The sequence below is a fragment of the Pelodiscus sinensis genome, chromosome 26 (genome assembly GCF_049634645.1).
Source record: "Pelodiscus sinensis isolate JC-2024 chromosome 26, ASM4963464v1, whole genome shotgun sequence".
NCBI lineage: Eukaryota > Metazoa > Chordata > Testudines > Trionychidae > Pelodiscus > Pelodiscus sinensis.
The window spans coordinates 6,548,551-6,565,690 of NC_134736.1; the positions used below are offsets into that span (position 1 = coordinate 6,548,551).

Below are 17,140 nucleotides of genomic sequence, written 5' to 3' on the forward strand. Positions count from 1 at the left end.
CCCCTAGTGGCACATGGCCCCTGCTTCCTGGCCCCAGTCTGTATAGGCATCACCTTCCCTTGCCTCTTTTACCCACGGGGAGCCGGGCTTCTGTCAGCCCTCAAGCCATCTGCCTGGGGCGAAGTGGCCCCTGCCGGGGGCGCCTGAGGGGGGGTGAGCGCTGGGCAATGTGTGTGCATCTGATTGTGTCCTAATCCCCCGAAGCTCCTTGGTCTGGTGCAGGGTGGGACTGGCCCAGCAGCAGGGCAGGTCTGGGGGCCCAGCTCGCTCCATGCCCCCAAGGAAGGGGGCGCAGGCCCAGGGAAGTGACAGGCACAGAGGTGGAGGGAAGGGCGGGGGGGTGCAATGAGGGGGTCCTGCCAGCAATGCATATGGTAGCATTGGGACGGTGCATTGCCCCCCCTTGACCCCTTCCCGATAACTGCTGAATGGGGTGCCCCCTCGCTGCACCCCTGGGGAGCCTCTGTGCACCCCTCCCCCACAGGCCTCAGTCCCACTGGGTAGAGCAGCTGTGGGAGCAGAGGCAGCCAGGGCTAACTAGGGCTGGGGGGGGGGGAGCGTGTAGGTAGCCTAGTCTCCCCCCCCCCCCCGAATGGCCTCGCCCAGGCACAAGCCGGCGCGGAGGGGGGGGAGGGGAGGCGCGCTCCTGGGGACAGCTCTGAGGAGAGCCCCGCTGCCGGGGGAGGGGGCGCCACGCAGGGAACAGCCCCAGGGGGCCGTTGCTCCTCCGGCGGCGGTGGCTCCGGTTGCCATGGCGAGACCCCTCCTCCGCTGACGCGCGCGGTGACGCGCGGAGCAGGGGGGGAGGGGGCGGGGCGGCGCGGCTGGAGGGCGCCGCACGGCCGCAGACGGACCGAGCCGCCGCCGCCCCCCGAGCCCAGCATGGTAATGGCCGAGCCCCGGCGGCCCCCCGCGCTGCTGCCCCGCGGGCCCGGGCCCGTCCGCGTCGGGTTCTACGACATCGAGGGCACGCTGGGGAAGGGCAACTTCGCCGTGGTGAAGCTGGGGCGGCACCGGATCACGCGCAGCGAGGTGAGGCGGCCGGGCCGGGGGGGGACCGGGCCGCCCTCGGGCACCGGCTCGTGAGGAGGCGGGGCCGGGCCAGACCCTTCCCCTCCCCCCGCCACGGGGGCCGGAGCCGAGAGGACGGAGGTGGCACCAGGTGCGCCCTGCCCTCCCAAGCCATCCGCGCCGCCGGCCCGCGGCTCCCTTTGTCCCGCCGCGGGGCCGGGGATGGAGCCGCCCCCCCGCCTCTCGCCCGCGGGGTCCGGCTGGGGGGGGGGGGGGACTCGCCCTTGGAGCTCGCCTCCCTCCCAGTCACCGTGACAGCAGAGCGAGCTTCCTCCGGCCCCCTGGGGCGGCCGCAGCCGGACAGGCGCGAGCCGGCGACGGGGCGCTGGGTTTGCCTTGGAGCCTGCACTTGCCTGCCCCTCTGCGGCTGCCGGTACCGGCGCTAGCAAGACACGGTGGCTGAGGATCCCCCCCCCCCTCCTGGGGCCAGCTTGCGCTGGTGGCGGAGCGAAGCGGTGGAGAACAACTCCTCCCCGCGCGGGTCTCGGGATGGTCAGCTCAGGAGGAGCGGTCAGCAGGTGGCTGATCTCTTTGTCACGGCCCAACGCCGAACAGCTTTGCAGCGCCTCATTTGTAACTGCAGAGGGGCTGGGGCGCAAACCATTAGGTGCAAGGGAGCAGGCGATTATTTTACTGTCATACCTGAGGTGCCAAGTGCAAGGGTGCTGGGGCTACGATGTGTCTAACCTGGCAAGCCCCAGCACAAATCAAGCACTGCAGCTTTGAATCCAAAAGGCTAAATTGTTCCTTATTCTGCTGTCCCGTTTGCATTCCGGGTAGTATCTTCAGGTGTTAGGGCCAGCTTCAGTACTTCAGTTTGAAGAATGATTCCTTCATATCCCATTCCCCTGAATCAGCCTGTCTGGGTACTAAATTAAAAACAGTCATCTTTTCAGAAATGCAAGTTATCCATTCAATACCAGTTTCAGAAAACCATAATTATTTTATGCATTATGTATAATTATACTACTAGTCTGCTTTGGTAAAAAGGTAGTTAGATATATTTTTAAAATATTAAATATCTGATGGAAGCAGCATGTGTGGATCTCATTGATTAATCATTGTAAAAAAATGAATACGTTCAGTTCCTCTACATGGATTTAATTGTTATATTTCCTATTTTTAATAAACCTTTTCCTTTGATGTGATGTGAATGATCCACATAGACAAGGAAACTGAACAAAACTACGGTATGTCAAAAGCACAAAGTAAACCAATTAAAAGCTGTAAGTTTTCACTCACAGTGATCTTAAATGATACAAGTATCAATAGACAGGAGGCAGAACTACATTTTTAACTCCAATGGTAATTTGACTGTTAAAATTGTTGAAGGCACATAGTAGTGGTCACTCTTCAAAACTGTGCACAATATTAGTGACCTTGAGGTCCCTTCCACCCTGCGTTTCTGTGCTTCTATGAAAATCCAAAGCATTAAAGGAAATTTAATCAAGTTATGGCTTAAACTGCAGTTTAAGAAGTAAAGGCACCAAGTCAAATGCTTTTTAAATCCTTTCCTTGCTACAAAAGATGACCCAAGTTTGGAAGTTGGAATTTTAAGTCATGTTGAGTTACAGTGTTAATGTTTCACTTATAAGGCAGTAGATAAATCTATTTGTTTTCTGGTCTTCAGTCATCTGGTCTCAGTGACACTGCTGTGTCAATCATAACTTTTCATTGTAATTCAGATATTAGATCTGTGTTCGGTTTTATGAAAACTTAAAATTATATAAAGTCCAAACAACTTAACACTCAGTTTGACTCAAGTTAGCTTAAAAAATGCCTGAACTAAAGTACGTTCTAAAAACTTTACTAAAGGTCAGTAGAAATAAGTTTACATTTGGTTAAATAGATTTGCATTTTGGTTAGGGCTTTGAATGCTGTGTTCAATTTGAAAGCTGTTTTTATAGTTCACGTTGTGAATTGCTACTACCATGATGGGGGTGATTCCAGGACTGTGAATGGCAGAGTGAAGTTATGAATAACAGTTGTATTTCACATGATCCAGCTCAAATTAAACCTATATATTACCCATAATTTTTGTAGCAGGTTTTCTGTTTCCAAAATTTTGAGATTAAACCAGGTTGTACACTCTTTTATTTATTTATTTTGCACAATCACTTCTTTCTACAACAAGACATCTATAAGCATAGGGTTTGGTTAGTAGGTGCAGCTAGCTGAATTGCAAGGGAGAGGGACCTTATTAACTCTCACTAATGGAAAAGGAAATTAACATTCTGAACAAGTACCAGTACTGTAAATCAGTGGACTCCAACCTTTTGGGGCTGCCGGGTGCCCGGGGTACGGGCCAGGCATGCACTGCGTGCCCGGGGCGCAAGAATGGCTTGGGCTTGCCCTGGTCACTAAGCGGGCGCCATGGCGCCCGCAGGCACTGGGTTGGGGACCACTGCTGTACATTGTTCAAATTCAGGCCAGTGAGTTCCACCAGCTCTGCAACATGTGTACACGCAAGACATTGGAAGGGTTCTTGATCTGCTGAGGCTTCCAGTGATTCTTCTAGAAGGGAGAACATTGAAACTCAGTGTGTAGCTAATAACACGTACGTGTATTTCTGGAGTTGCTCTGTGCTCATCTCACATTTAACCTCCTATATTTTAAGACTATCTTAAGTTTGTAGAGATGTAAGCGACTGGTTGCTCCCCTCCTCCCCCCCACACCCAGGGACTATAGAATAGTTGACTAACTGATAAGAATTCATGAGGTTAATCGACTATTCAGTTAACCAATATTTAATATCCCTAGTTTGGACAGGGCATGATGGAGAACCATGGAACCATGGGGGAGCTCCCAGCTTAACATGCCTGTGCCCTACTGAGAACCAGATTTGGGCCAGGCAGGAAGAGAGCCTGGTGGAGTAATCTGGGCCACTAGTCCTTATCCTGGAGCTCCATGCCCCACAGCCCGCTCCCCTCCTTCCATCCCTACTCCTCACTTCCATCCTCCATTCCTACACCTCCATCCCCCTGCTTCCATTCCTGCACTCACCCATCCTTCCTAACCCCACACTTTCTATCCCTACCCATACCTCCTTCCTCCATTCCTGCGCCCCCATCCTTCCCTAACACCTCCCCTTCTGCGCCCCCCACTGCCCATCCCCCTGCCTCCATTCCTATATCCCTCTTACCCCCACCATTCCCCCTTACTGCACCACCCATCCTCACACACACATTATTCCCCCTTGCTCCCTCGCTACGCACACCCTGCCTCCTTCCGTGAATTTGTCAAGCTGCATGCCCCAACCCCCAGGAACACCACTGTGCTGGGCAGCACAGCCCCGGCCACTGCAGCAGGAGCCACAGCCTACTCCCAGCCCAGCCTTTCCAAATGCACTTCTTGGGGCACTTTGCTCCTTAGTGAGCTCAGAGCACAGAGTGGCCGCTTTAAAGTGGCCAAGACCTGCTCAAGACCTATGGTGTGGCTAAGACCTGCCCAGCTTGTGGTGGACCCAGGAGAGCGTGCCTGAGCCAGTGGCCTGGTGTCAGGTTACTGGCACACGCCAGAGTGGCTTGCTCTAGGGGAGACCTGCGTCGTGGCCCCCAAGCTCTGTGCCCGGGCCGGGGCACACAGAGCATAGACACCTGGCAGGCAAGTGGGCTGGGCAGGCTGGGGATGGGCCTTGGGGGGCGTGCGGGTACGGAGCCACCGTCCTCTCACCCCCATTTCTCGGAGTGGTCACTTGGGTAAGGCTCCTGGGGCAGGGCCCCCAGGGAAGGGTGAGGTGGGATGCAGAGTGACGTTATGATGTCACTGTCATCCTGTAGGAAATTTTTTTGATAGAGATTACTTTAAAAATACAGTATCTGTGAAGTATATAAACCTGGTTTACACGCAGAATCCATCCTATGTGTGGGATCCTACGTAATGGAATTGTAATGAAATGCTGCAGGCCTTAAACTTACTTGTCATTAAATTAATCTAATACAGATAAAGGTCAAATTAGACTGAAGCAGAATGTGTACATAAGAAAAGGTGGTTCAGAATGTGGAGTGTTGCAAACTAGTTCTAAATTAAGTGTGAAATCATATAACTGCAACCTTAATTTTGCATCTGTGCACTCAAGTGAAGTAATGTGAAAGTTAATAGAAATGTAGTAATTGGTATGTATTCTCAGCAATGTTTGATATAGTGATCTTACCTCCCCGTAAGATCAGTCAGTACTAGATGTGTGAGAGGAGGCAGCTGCATTCTTGGTAGGTTTTTGCATGCAGTACAGATTTGATCAGAGAAATAGATTTGAGCATGACACAAGAAGTTATGTTCAGGAGGACAAAGGAAAAAATAGGAGATGACAGATCAAGTGTGCATATGCATGATGCATTAGTTCAAAACACAAGACCCACAAATTGGTTTAGCTTAACCTGATTTAAGTGAAGCTAATAGTGATGTAGCTATGTTGGAGCAAACCCGTATTGAAGAAGCACTACATTATTTCAGTCAGGCATGGGTGCCATCAACAGTCGATTTAGTGGGTCCTTTCTAGACCGGCTAAATCAAACTCTGGGAGACTGATTTCTGCAGGATTGATCTCTTGGTAAGTGGCTTACTCTAGGCTAGAATGTTTTACACTATCATGGTAAGTCTATCTAGGGAGTTTGCATCCAGTAATTGCACTAGTGCAAATTTCTCTAACCTAGACTGGGCCTAAGGCTTTAGGTTGACCTATGCAATTTAAATGGCAGCTGCAAAGAAGAACAAATGGGTTTGTGCCTTACACTTTGTATCTCACAGGTCTCAAGGATGTTCAACCTTTTCCTAACATTAGAACTTTTTTGGAGTGACTGGAGGCCAATTGAAAGTAAGGATTATTGGACTAACTTTTTTGTTTGATATCTGTTTAAACTTAGATGCTTGACAGTTTCAGTTCCCTGCCCCGTCTGTCAAAGGCAGAGAAGGCTCCCACTCCAGTTCTCTAGTCATCTAGCAAAACCAAGGAAGGAAAAGCTTGCTATTCCTGATATTTTGAACTTTAAAAAGCAAGTACAATTTCAAAAAGGTTTTAGGCTTTTATTCATCTTAAAATAGGAGGGGGAGAAATGTAAGCCATTTTTACCCCTTTTTTGGTCACCTTTAAACTGATTTCACGAGTAAGGGTAAATAAATGTTTTAAAGCTATGTGTGTTACAGGGTAAGTGTGAGTCAAATACACCGTGATTTGCAATCTTAACTGTAGGAGTATGCTAGAATCACGTAACTTGCATAATTGTCTTTAATTTGGTGTGTGCTTTGAGTGGTGACGTGTTGCCATAGATAGAGATTGACCATGATAGAGAAATGAGAATTCAGTTATTCATCAAGAAAACCTTTATGCGGTATACTGGAAAGATTAGTGCAATGTTATGACATTTCTGAAAGAGATTAGTGTTTGCTCATGACTTGTATATTCATATTCATTGAGAGGGATGATTTAATAGTTCAGTATTTTTGGTGCAAAAATGTAAAATTGAAATCTTTGCTGCAGTTAGAAGCTGCATCTCCAGCTTTAACAAAATAGACTTTTACCTATGTTTCATTCTAATCAAGATACTGTTACGATTGATTGCTGGTGAAAATGAGCTCAGTGCTAAGTTCCTATTCATATTCATGTGTAGTTGCATAGTGTTTCCTAGTGATTTTTCTCTAAATCTTCAGGTTTCAAAAATGTCTGAGGTATCTAATCTACATTTAAACATTTGGAACAGAGGAGCCAGATGTCTATAAAACTCTTTCAGATTAAGAAATGTTTAGCCCTATATTGCTTACAAGGTCAATCCTAATACAAAACTTCAACCTGCATTAGAGACTACGCCACAGAATATTTATTAGTAGCATCTCTTACTGCATCTTTATTTCCGGAAAACTGTAAGCACTTAACTATAGCCAGTACTACATTATGAGATTATTTCAGAAATTCAAAAGAATGAAGTAGCATGTAGCTAAATAAATAAAAAAAATTATAATTACAGTTTTATCGGAGAGATAGTGTGGCAGTTGTCATGTTGAGTGGTCTGTACACTGAAAAATCTTGGTTTTTAAGCATTTGACTGAAAATGGAATGTATATGTTCATGGATTTTTAACAGGTTGGTAGAGTTTATCTATTGACCAACCCTCACAGTAGGTGATAGAACACTGTAAAAAGCTGAAGTTCACTTAACTCATTTTGTGGGGGCAGCTTTTTATCTCCATCTAGAATGGAAAGAAAATAGCAAGGAATTCTCAGGAAAGAGCATTAAGTCAGAGGAGGTGCTGAAGTGAAACCCTAGGAACAATCAGTAGTAAGAAGAAAACTAATACTGAAGTCTCTATTTTTTTATTTTGTTGTTGTTAATACCTAAATACCTAAATCACAGGCAGAATGAGGGTTTAGATGATAATTTAGGGTTTTTGTGTTTTTCAGACTGTCCTACTCCGCTTTATACCAGAGTTCACTTAATACAGCTGAGCAAGTCAGCCATTAGTCTATAAAGAAAGTAATTGCATTTTTAAACTCAAAATTAGGCCTAAGGAAATGTAGATCTAACCAAGGAAATTTGTAAGATGTTCATTCCCACTCGGGCACCTGGCATTATCAGAAGACAGAATGAGCTAGATGGAGCTTTGGTCTGATCTATTATGGCCATTCTTATGTTCTAAAGTATTACATTTTAAATTACCATAACTGAATTTTTCAGAACTTGTTTGAATGTTTATATTATTATTATATTTGGAGATAAGTTCACCTATGTAAGTCAAAAACCTGATGACGTTAAAAGCTTGCTTGTTTTCTTTACACTAAATTTGACGCTGATATTTGCAAGTTATATAGTGGAGGGTTCAGTGTTAGCGATAGAATTTTTGCAATGAACAGCTATTTGACTGTGGGAAATGTAGATCTCTTTAATAAGGTTGTGTACCATGCTGGTCTCTAATGAAAATGCATTTTGCTTCAGAATTGGAGAGACTGAATTTTAGTTTGATTAGTGTTATTTAGAAGCCATTAAAACAGATCATCTTCGATTTGCACTAAAATGTTTGACTTGAAGACTGAATTTCTTGGAGCTGTCTGGCTTCCTGACCTTCAGACGAAGGAATTATTTTCAGTCTTTGCACCATCTTCTAAGGTAGACTGAACATAAGAATGGCCGTACTGGGTCAGACCAAAGGTCCATCTAGCCCAGTAGCCTGTCTGCCGACAGTGGCCAGCACCAGGTGCCCCAGAGAGGGTGGACCGAAGACAATGATCAAGCGATTTGTCTCCTGCCATCCTTCTCCAGCCTCTGACAAACAGAGGCCAAGGACACCATTTTATCCCCTAGCTAATAGCCTTTTATGGACCTAACCTCCATGAAATTATCTAGCTTCTCTTTAAACTCTATTATAGTCCTAGTCTTCACAGCCTCCTCTGGCAAGGAGTTCCACAGGTTGACTACACACTGTGTGAAGAAGAACTTTCTTTTATTAGTTTTAAACCTGCTACCCATTAATTTCATTTGGTGTCCTCTAGTTCTTCTATTTAGGGAACTAATAAATAACTTTTTTTATCGGCCCTCTCCACACCACTCATGATTTTATATACTTCTATCATATCCCCCCTCAGTTTCCTCTTTTCTAAACTGAAAAGTCCCAGTCGCTTTAACCTCTCCTCATATGGGACCTGTTCCAAACCCCTAATCATTTTAGTTGCCCTTTTCTGAAGCCTTTCCAAGGCTAAAATATCTTTTTTGAGGTGAGGAGACCACATGTGTACACGGTATTCAACCAATACTGGTTGTATTGTTAGGAGATTTTTAAACATCCACAGCATGTCCTCTCAATGGGGAACATTTGGAAGATGAGGAAGTGACAGAAAGTCACATAGAATGCACATTAATTTAACATTAAACTATAATAAATGTTACAGGAGGACTCAGTTCTTCCACTTGCTTTTTGCATGGTTTGGTTCCTGAAGATTCGTCTTTGGGGATGAAATTCCCCAAGGTTGGTCTCAGATCAGAGATTATTTTTGTTTTTCAGTTGATTCAGATAGCAGAAGAGACTTTGCTAATTAAATGTAAAAATGCCAAAAAGATGCTAAAACAATGATTATACATTTACTCTTGAGAAATAACAGAAGCATGCGGTATTGATTAACTGTTAGTGAGATTGCAGGTAAACAAAGACCCTTTTTACTCTCTCACAACTCGTCTTTTTGTTTTTTTCCTTGTTCTTTCTTTAGCTAGGACTGACTGAAGAATAGGTTCACTACAGTTTTCAAGACAGCTCAACTGAATTGTATCTTTTAAAAACTTTTTTTTGGACATATACTTTTGCTAACATTGGGAGCTAGTAGGAAATTTTGTTGACAGACTTGAAAGCAGAAACATTCTCTGTTGAAATATTTATGTCCTTCGGAGTTCTATAATCCTCTGTAGAAATTCTGTATTCAAATACAGGAACAAATTGTGGAAATGCCAAACTCTGTTGGAAAAACTAGCAGAGCTTGTATACTACAAGTTCACTTTTTCAATTCAAGGAGCTTACATGCTTCACTGCAGGAACTTGTAATTGCAAGCCATATACATGGGGGAGGGAAGGAAGGGAAATACAAAAGTGTATATTAAAGAGAATGACAACATTTTGAATGAACTGAAAAACATGAAACAAGAGTTAAAGAAGGCAGAGTACTTCTGCTTCCTCCTTCGGGTTGTCCAGACCACTGTAATAGGTACTTAGTGTACTCCATCACTCTGACACTGCTTCACTACAGCGCCCTTTATTGGCTTCCCCTCCCTCACCTTTCATATCAGACATAAGTGCTCTCCTCTTTGAGTCCCTACACAACTTAGCTCCTGCCAGCCTCTGTACATGAGTCTTGTTGCACACAAGATGCAGGAAAGCAATAAGATAAAGTTATTTCAGCTACGATTAAAGGGAGCCTCATAAAAAGGGGTAGAAAGAGAATGGGGAAAGCGTGCAGTGGTTCAAGTGCAAGGTGAAAGGAAAGAACAGAGGGGAAATGGAAAGTACTCAGGAATTTCTTGATGGATAAAAATTCTGCAATTTGTGCATCTACTAAGGAACAGAGTTAGAGGAAGGTGTTAGTAAAGATAAATGATGAAAGCATCAAGATTGATATTGTGTAAGATACCGTGTGCAGGGGAGGCATGAGAAATTAGACTATTAATGTAAGTATTGGCAAAATTAACAAACAGTTGAGAGAGGATGGTTGTTTTCTTGAATTTGGGTTGTCTGGTGAATGAGTACTCTAATAAACTGTTTAGGCTTACCTAAAATATGTGATCCATTATTCTGACAGGATCTGGATAAAATGAAGAACCAGTATGAAGTAGAGGTCATGCTAGAAATTGTGGGTAACTTTTTTTTTTTTTTTTTTTTTTAAGGGAAGCAGTGGTTTCATTCTTCTTGTTGAAGGAAAAAGCTGAGTGGTGCTAGAAACAGTGCTCCCACTCCAAGCACACCTGCCCTTTTTATAGCTTATGAGAAAATATAATTGACCAATTCCAGGTTTGCTTGAGATTGCTTTTTCAGTGAGCTACTATAAAGTAGAGGAAGGGGAAATTTGACACACAAGGGATAATGTTTAAGCAAGTATTTCCTAAGAAGTATTTTAGAATTTGGGTTTTTATTTTTGCCATCTGTTTTTTTATTATTGTAAAAGCTTATTATTTTCTAGGAAACTTGTTTTTATCTTAATTGTTTTTAACAGACTGAATTCTTGTTTACGTTCTTGTTTATTCCTACATTGTGTATGTTCTTACCAAAAAAAAAGAAAATTTGCTTACGACTCTGTAATTCATTTCCTGGTCACATATAAAAGCAAAGTATTTGAGAAAGTAATACAAATGGTAACTGAGGCCCTGATCTGGCAAAGACTTGCATAGTTGGTTAACTTTGGGTATTTGGGTAGTTCTCATCAAGTGAAATGCATAATATTACTTTCATCTATTTACTTAAAGAGGAAAAGACATTCCTGGACGGTGCTGGGGGCCGCAGGCAGCGGGCACAGGACCTAGGGTGGGTAGGGCGGCCCCCGCAGCGCAGCGGGTTACTTTTTGATTTTTACAACTTGAGCTCAGGCCCGATCGGGTCCAAAACTACCTTAAAACCTTCTCCTGGATGAAAGGTTATCCCATGCAAAGTTTGGTTGCGGTAGCTCTTATAGTGTCCAAGTTATTAGCGCACAAACTTACAAACATTCTCCTTTATATATTAGATAAACAAACAGCCCTTGTAACTGTTTTCCATAGACATCACAACAGAAAGGGGTCTTGAGGAGGGATGTGAAGGAGCACATGTAAGAGGCATTATGGAATAGGTCAGGATAACTGTTCCATGCATGAAGATTTATGTGGAAGAAGTGGACAAACAGGCAGTCGAGGTTCGCTCTGTTTGTGTGGTGATGGAGAGAGATACAAGTGCAGATGTTAGAGTGCGAGAGCATTGTAAAGGGCCATCAAAGTGAGATGAGCTTGAATTTGATGTGGAGATGATGGTATGTGAGAGAGTATCACGTCTCCATCAGTGACTAGTTAGTACTGAATGTTTTAGAGGCAGATGTCTGAGTCCCCATAATAAATAACCTGCATGATGGAGAGGTGATTTCCCAACTCCTGTTAATTAATGCTGGGCATATGTTCTAGAGCATGTCTTTATATTCCTAGTATATCTTTTAGACTAACAAGCAAGTACTAGTTAGGCTAAAAGATATGCTAGGATTTTCCATCCGTGAGCGGAGTGAGTTTTGTCTTGTGCACCAATATTGAGGTCATGTGCTCTTGTTCAGATGTGTGCTACTGTGGCATCCAGGCTATTAACAAATATCGTGTGGGTGTGTATATATGTATATTATGGAAGAAAGAATACTAAAACAAGGGATAATTAATAAGGGGCACGACTTTAAATGTTTATTTAATATGAAGTCAAATAAAAAGAAAATTAATACGGCAAAGTTTTCAGTATGTGAAATTAGTCTCAAGGCTGCTCTAAATCTGCACTGTCCACAGTTCCATAGAAGTCACAGGAGGCCAAGAAAAAGCACACTGCAACACTGCACTAGTTTTTCCTCCAGAATGCCCCTATTCCAGTAGCTTGGGGGGCACCACAAAGCCATTTCATCGGCTCCAAGCAAGATAGGGAGTCCCCTACCTACATTGGGAATAAGAGCCAAGTAGTGAAATGATCACTGCCTTTAGGGTACCTTTGTGCCACTGGAGTGCAAAATGGTTCTAGGGCACAAGAGAATCAAGCGTATTATTGATTGTTTTATCTGTATTGTGAGGCTTCTAAGGATACACAGAGCACTGTCAAATAATAAACAGTATACGTAAATGTTGTTTTACAAACATTAACCCATATTGCCTGACTTTGGAGAACCTCTACATATAGTAGAAACCTGGCAAGAGAATATCAGGGAGGTTATAATATTTAAATAGTTGGTATGGCAATATATAATCATTTAAATTACATATCAATGTATGCAGGCACACTACAACCTCGGTTATTTTAAAATATTGTGAATTCTAAATAATAGACACTTTGCCTTTTGCAGTGAATAGTTTTTAATGTAATGAGGCTGTTTATGTGACTATACACAATGCTAGCTAACATGTATTGATAGATTGGGCCATGGGCCTCCTAACCCAGCCATCTGATCCATGTTTGCAGACCCTGACATTCCAAAGGCCCCTCCTTGTGATGCAGGTGTCTGTAACATGCCGTGCATACCTGTATGTCTAACTAACAAAACCAACAACCAGTGTTGCCTAAGCATTTGGCCAGTCAAGTATATAATCAGTGTTATGCAGTTGGGCACACTTTACCAGTGCCCTTCTGAGGGGGCTACCCAGTTCCTCCTCCCCCTCCCCTGCCGAAGTGTCTGAGCCACACAGCCCTGGCCCCCAGAGCAGCAGCAGCCTGCCCCGTAGGCACTGAAGTCTTCAGTATTTGTTTCTAATTTTAGTCACTGCCTTTTCCTCAGAACTTCTTAGTTAAAAACAAATTGAACGGCTATAATAAAAAAAACACAGTGTTATAAATATGCTACTATTGATTGTTTACCAGGACTTTTTCTTTCCTTTCCTTTCCTTATTTAAAATAAAGAGATTTCCAAAACACTCTCATTTTACTCGATTTTTTTTCTCTGATTCAGAAAAAACCCTACATTTTCTTTTTCTCTCTTCATCTAGTTTAAAGCAAAACCCAGGTATTTTCCTGATTAGAAATGAATAAATGGCAGAAATGAATGACTGGTTCATCTAATCTGGCATCCTGCCTCTGACAGTGGCTAATTCCAAATGAATAACAAAAAAGTGGGAAATTTTCATCATACCTGTGATCAAGGAAGGTCCCAACATGTGAAGGACATCAGTGTGATTGTGTGCTTATAGAAGTCTGTGCTGGCAGAAATGGGGCCTAAGTATCCTGGAAACAGCCACCAGCCTGCCCCCCATGTGGCCACAGCTCTAACCCATGGTGCATCAACCTTCCTGCCCATGGTTCCAAACCCTGGTGACAGCAACGCCCCTGCCCGCGGCTCTGATCCCCGGTACAGCAACGTCCCTGCCCGCTGCTCTGATCCCCTGTACAGCAACACACTTGCCCGTGGCTCTGCCCCCTAGCAGCAGCAATCCATCTGGCCTCAGCCCCGGTGGCAACTGACCCCAACACAGCCCTGGGCCCATCCCCGCCCTCACCCACCATGCAGCCCCAGCAGTGGTGGCAACCACGCCACTCACCTTCCAGGTCCAGTGGGAAGGTGAGTGCTGCTGCACACCTCTGTGAAGGAGGTGAGCAGGCTTAGAATTTTTTGTGCGCAGCCGCACACCTTAGCGAGACCACTGCTGATAGCCTCATTAGTCATATAAACACTTTTAAAAAATTATGCTAAGTTCTTGGAATGAAATTATTACTGTATTTAATACATTTATCAATTTTCAATTTAATTGAATGCTGTACTTGTACACTGAGAAATTAGAATTTAGGTCCTCTACTTTACACTGCTGCTTTATATGTGGTTCCTTGTGACCCCATCACTGTGACAGCTGAGCACATTCCAAGATTTAAAAAATTCATGTCTCTCTCCATCTCCCTCCCATCAGCAGAACAAATCTCTTTATTGATTCATAATATTATATAATTATTTGTTTTGTTTGTTATGAGTGAGCACATATCTGTATAAAAAGAGGTTTATTGAGAGGAAAACCAAGTCATATGAGTTTAGTTCTTAATGCAGTGATGCCCTAGGTCCGTTATCAACAACCCATCGATCGTAATCGACTGGTCAATCTTGGACGCTTGACCAGTCAATCGCAAGACTTTGGGGGCCCCCCTCACTGCTCCACACCCCCAAGATGCAGGCCGCACTGATGCTACCTCCAGGGACCACGGAGGTAGCATAGGCTTCCTGCAGGGTCAGGGGGAGTTCTGCAGCTGCATACCAGGTCCCGGAAGTGCGCAGGCTGCTCTCCCTCCTGCCCCAACAGCTGGCGTGGTACCTAAAATGCCAGTCCATCGTGTGCTGGGGACTTTGTTCCCCTGCTTCCTTCCTGCGTGCGGGTGAGGGGGTGGGTATCCAGGACTGCGCCTGCTCACGCAGCATGTGCTGCCGTGAGGAGTGGAGGAGTGAAGCGTGCGCTGCCCGAGCAGTTGGGGCTGGCGTGGTCCAGGACTCTCCCCATCCCCCCACGCGGGAAGGCAGCAGGGGGATAGAGTCCCCAGTGTGCCCGGCTCCAGCTGCTTGGGTGGCACGTGCTGTTGTGGGGAGTGGAGAAGCAAGGCACGACTGCCCCAGCGGTTAGGGCTGGCATAGTCCGGGACTCCCCCCTACGCAGGAAGGCATCAGGCGTGCGATGGGTCAACATTTCAGGTACTGTGCTGCTGTTTGGGAGACGGGGGAGCAGCCTGCACACTTCCTGGGCTTTGGTGTGCAGCTGCAGGATCCCCAGGTATTGGTTCCTGTCCTCTCCCCCCCACCCAGCACCCACAAGCACAGTTGGAGCCACATTAGTGAGGTTTGAGAGATTTGGAGGGGTTGTGTTTTTGTATCTCACTTGTGTGGCCCAGACTGACTTTTCTGTGGGCCAGTGACCCCGACTCAAAACAGGTTACCCGCCCTTCTCATAAATAAAGAGGATGCTGAAACCTTTTGTGTTTGACATAATATTTTATTTTAAAATGAAGCCTGGCCAACAACCCCCAATTGGGGCCAAGTCCTCATCTGGCCACAGCATCGTAACACTCCTGTACCCCCAACCCTGACTCCAAATCTGAGCCTCTCATACACTGGAAACCCCTATCCTGACCCTCACATCCCCAAACTCCTGTATCCCCACATCCGCAGTCTTCTCTCACAACACTCCTCTACCATTCACACACTGCAAATCTGTGTCCTGAGCCCATCATGCTCCCAACCTCTCTGTCCCTCACACCTTGAACCCAAACTTTTGCACCCTCACATCCACAAGCCTGTGGCTCGCTCAGCACTCCATCCCTCCACCTGAGCTCAGCACTCCCCAGCCTGGAGCCCCTTCTCCACATCCTCCTGCATCCAAATTTTCTCCCGGAGCATGCACCTCTCACTCTTTCCTACACTGAAATCCCTCATTCACACCCGCACTTTCTGTCTCAACTCAGCGAAGGTACGGCTAGACCGCAGGAGTTTTTCCAGCAAACATGCTCTTTTGGCAGCCCCTTTTGTATTCCTCGTTCCATGAGGAATGAGGGGGGCTTCCAAAAGAAGGGGGTTTTCCAACATTTGGCCCAGTCTAGACGGGTCAAATGTCGGAAAAATTTCTTTTCTTTTTTTCACTGCCGAAAAAAAAGCGGCAATGTAGCCATATCCTGAGAGTGTATAAGGGCCAGGGATAGCAAGTGATGGAGAGAAGGGGAACAGAGAGGGCAGGACCTCAAGGAAAGGGTGGGGTTTTGGGGAAGGGATGGGGTAGATCTTGGCTTGTCCTGACATTTAAAAAGTGATCTTGGGTGTAAAAAGGTTGGAGACCACTGCCCTAAGTCATTCTTATTCAGGCAATAATGTCCATTTCTGTATATTGAAATCGATAGTGCCTATATATTTTTGAGGACCTATATATATCTCTTGTGCTTGCTAGCTGCTCTCTACAGTTGTCACGATTCCTGGGAAATGCATCTAGTATGCAGGATCAGGGTCTGGGGTAGCAAAGGCAGCTGTAGTTGAAGATTTTACTAGTTTGTTTTGCAAAAGAAAAAATACTGACTTGTTTTAGTTTGGGAACTTATCTTTGCATTGTGTCATATCGTGACACAATACTTCAAGACTACAGACTAATCAGTTTAACTTCTGTGCCAGGAAAGATAATGGAGCAAGAAATTAAGGAATTCATCTGCAAACATCTGGAAGAAAATAAGGTGATAGGTAACAGCCAGCATGGATTTGTAAAGAACAAATCATTTAAACCTATTTGATAACTTTCTTTGATAGGATAACGAGTCTTGTGGATAAGGGAGAAGTGGTGGACATGGTATACCTAGACTTTAGTAAGGCATTTGATATGGTCTCACATGATCTTCTTATCAAAGAATCAGGCAAATACAACTTAGATGGGGCTACTATAAGGTGGATGCATAACAGGTTGGTTAACTGTTCTCAGAAAGTAATTATTAACGCTTCACAATCCTGCTGGAAGGGCATAACAAGTGGGGTTCCGCAGGGGTCTGTTTTGGGACCGGTTCTGTTCACTATCTTCATCAATGATTTAGATGACAGCATAGAGAGTACTCTTATTATCATCTGAAAACTTATCAATCTGGGAAGAGTTGCAACTGTTTGGAGGATAGGGTCATAATTCAAAATGGTCTGGACAAACTGGAGAAATGGTCTGAGGTAAATAAGTTGAAATTTAATAAGGACAAATGCAAAGTTCTCCACTTAGGAAAGGACAGTCCATTTCACACACACAGACTGGGAAGCAACTGTCTAGGAAGGAGTACTGCAGAAAGGGATCTAGGGGTCATAGTGGACCACGAGCTACATATGAGTCAACAGTGTGACACTAAAGCAAACGTGATTCTGAGATGCATTAACAGGAGTGTTGTGAGCAAGACACGAGAAGTCATTC

General features: G+C 45.0%; 1 protein-coding gene across 3 annotated transcripts in view; it reads left to right on the forward strand.

Moving 5' to 3' along the window:
- Positions 1–736: 736 nt before the first annotated feature.
- The window catches only part of SIK2 (salt inducible kinase 2), a 127,949-nt gene continuing 111,545 nt past the window's right edge, over positions 737–17,140 (forward strand). The window contains exon 1 of one of the 3 annotated variants that reach the window (XM_075909426.1): positions 737–1,032. In XM_075909426.1, the coding sequence (XP_075765541.1) occupies positions 883–1,032 (150 nt within the window). In that variant the 5' untranslated portion in view covers positions 737–882. Of the gene's footprint in view, positions 1,033–1,268; positions 1,590–17,140 lie in introns of those variants that run through there. The other 2 variants (XM_075909423.1, XM_075909424.1) reach the window with 2 other exon arrangements.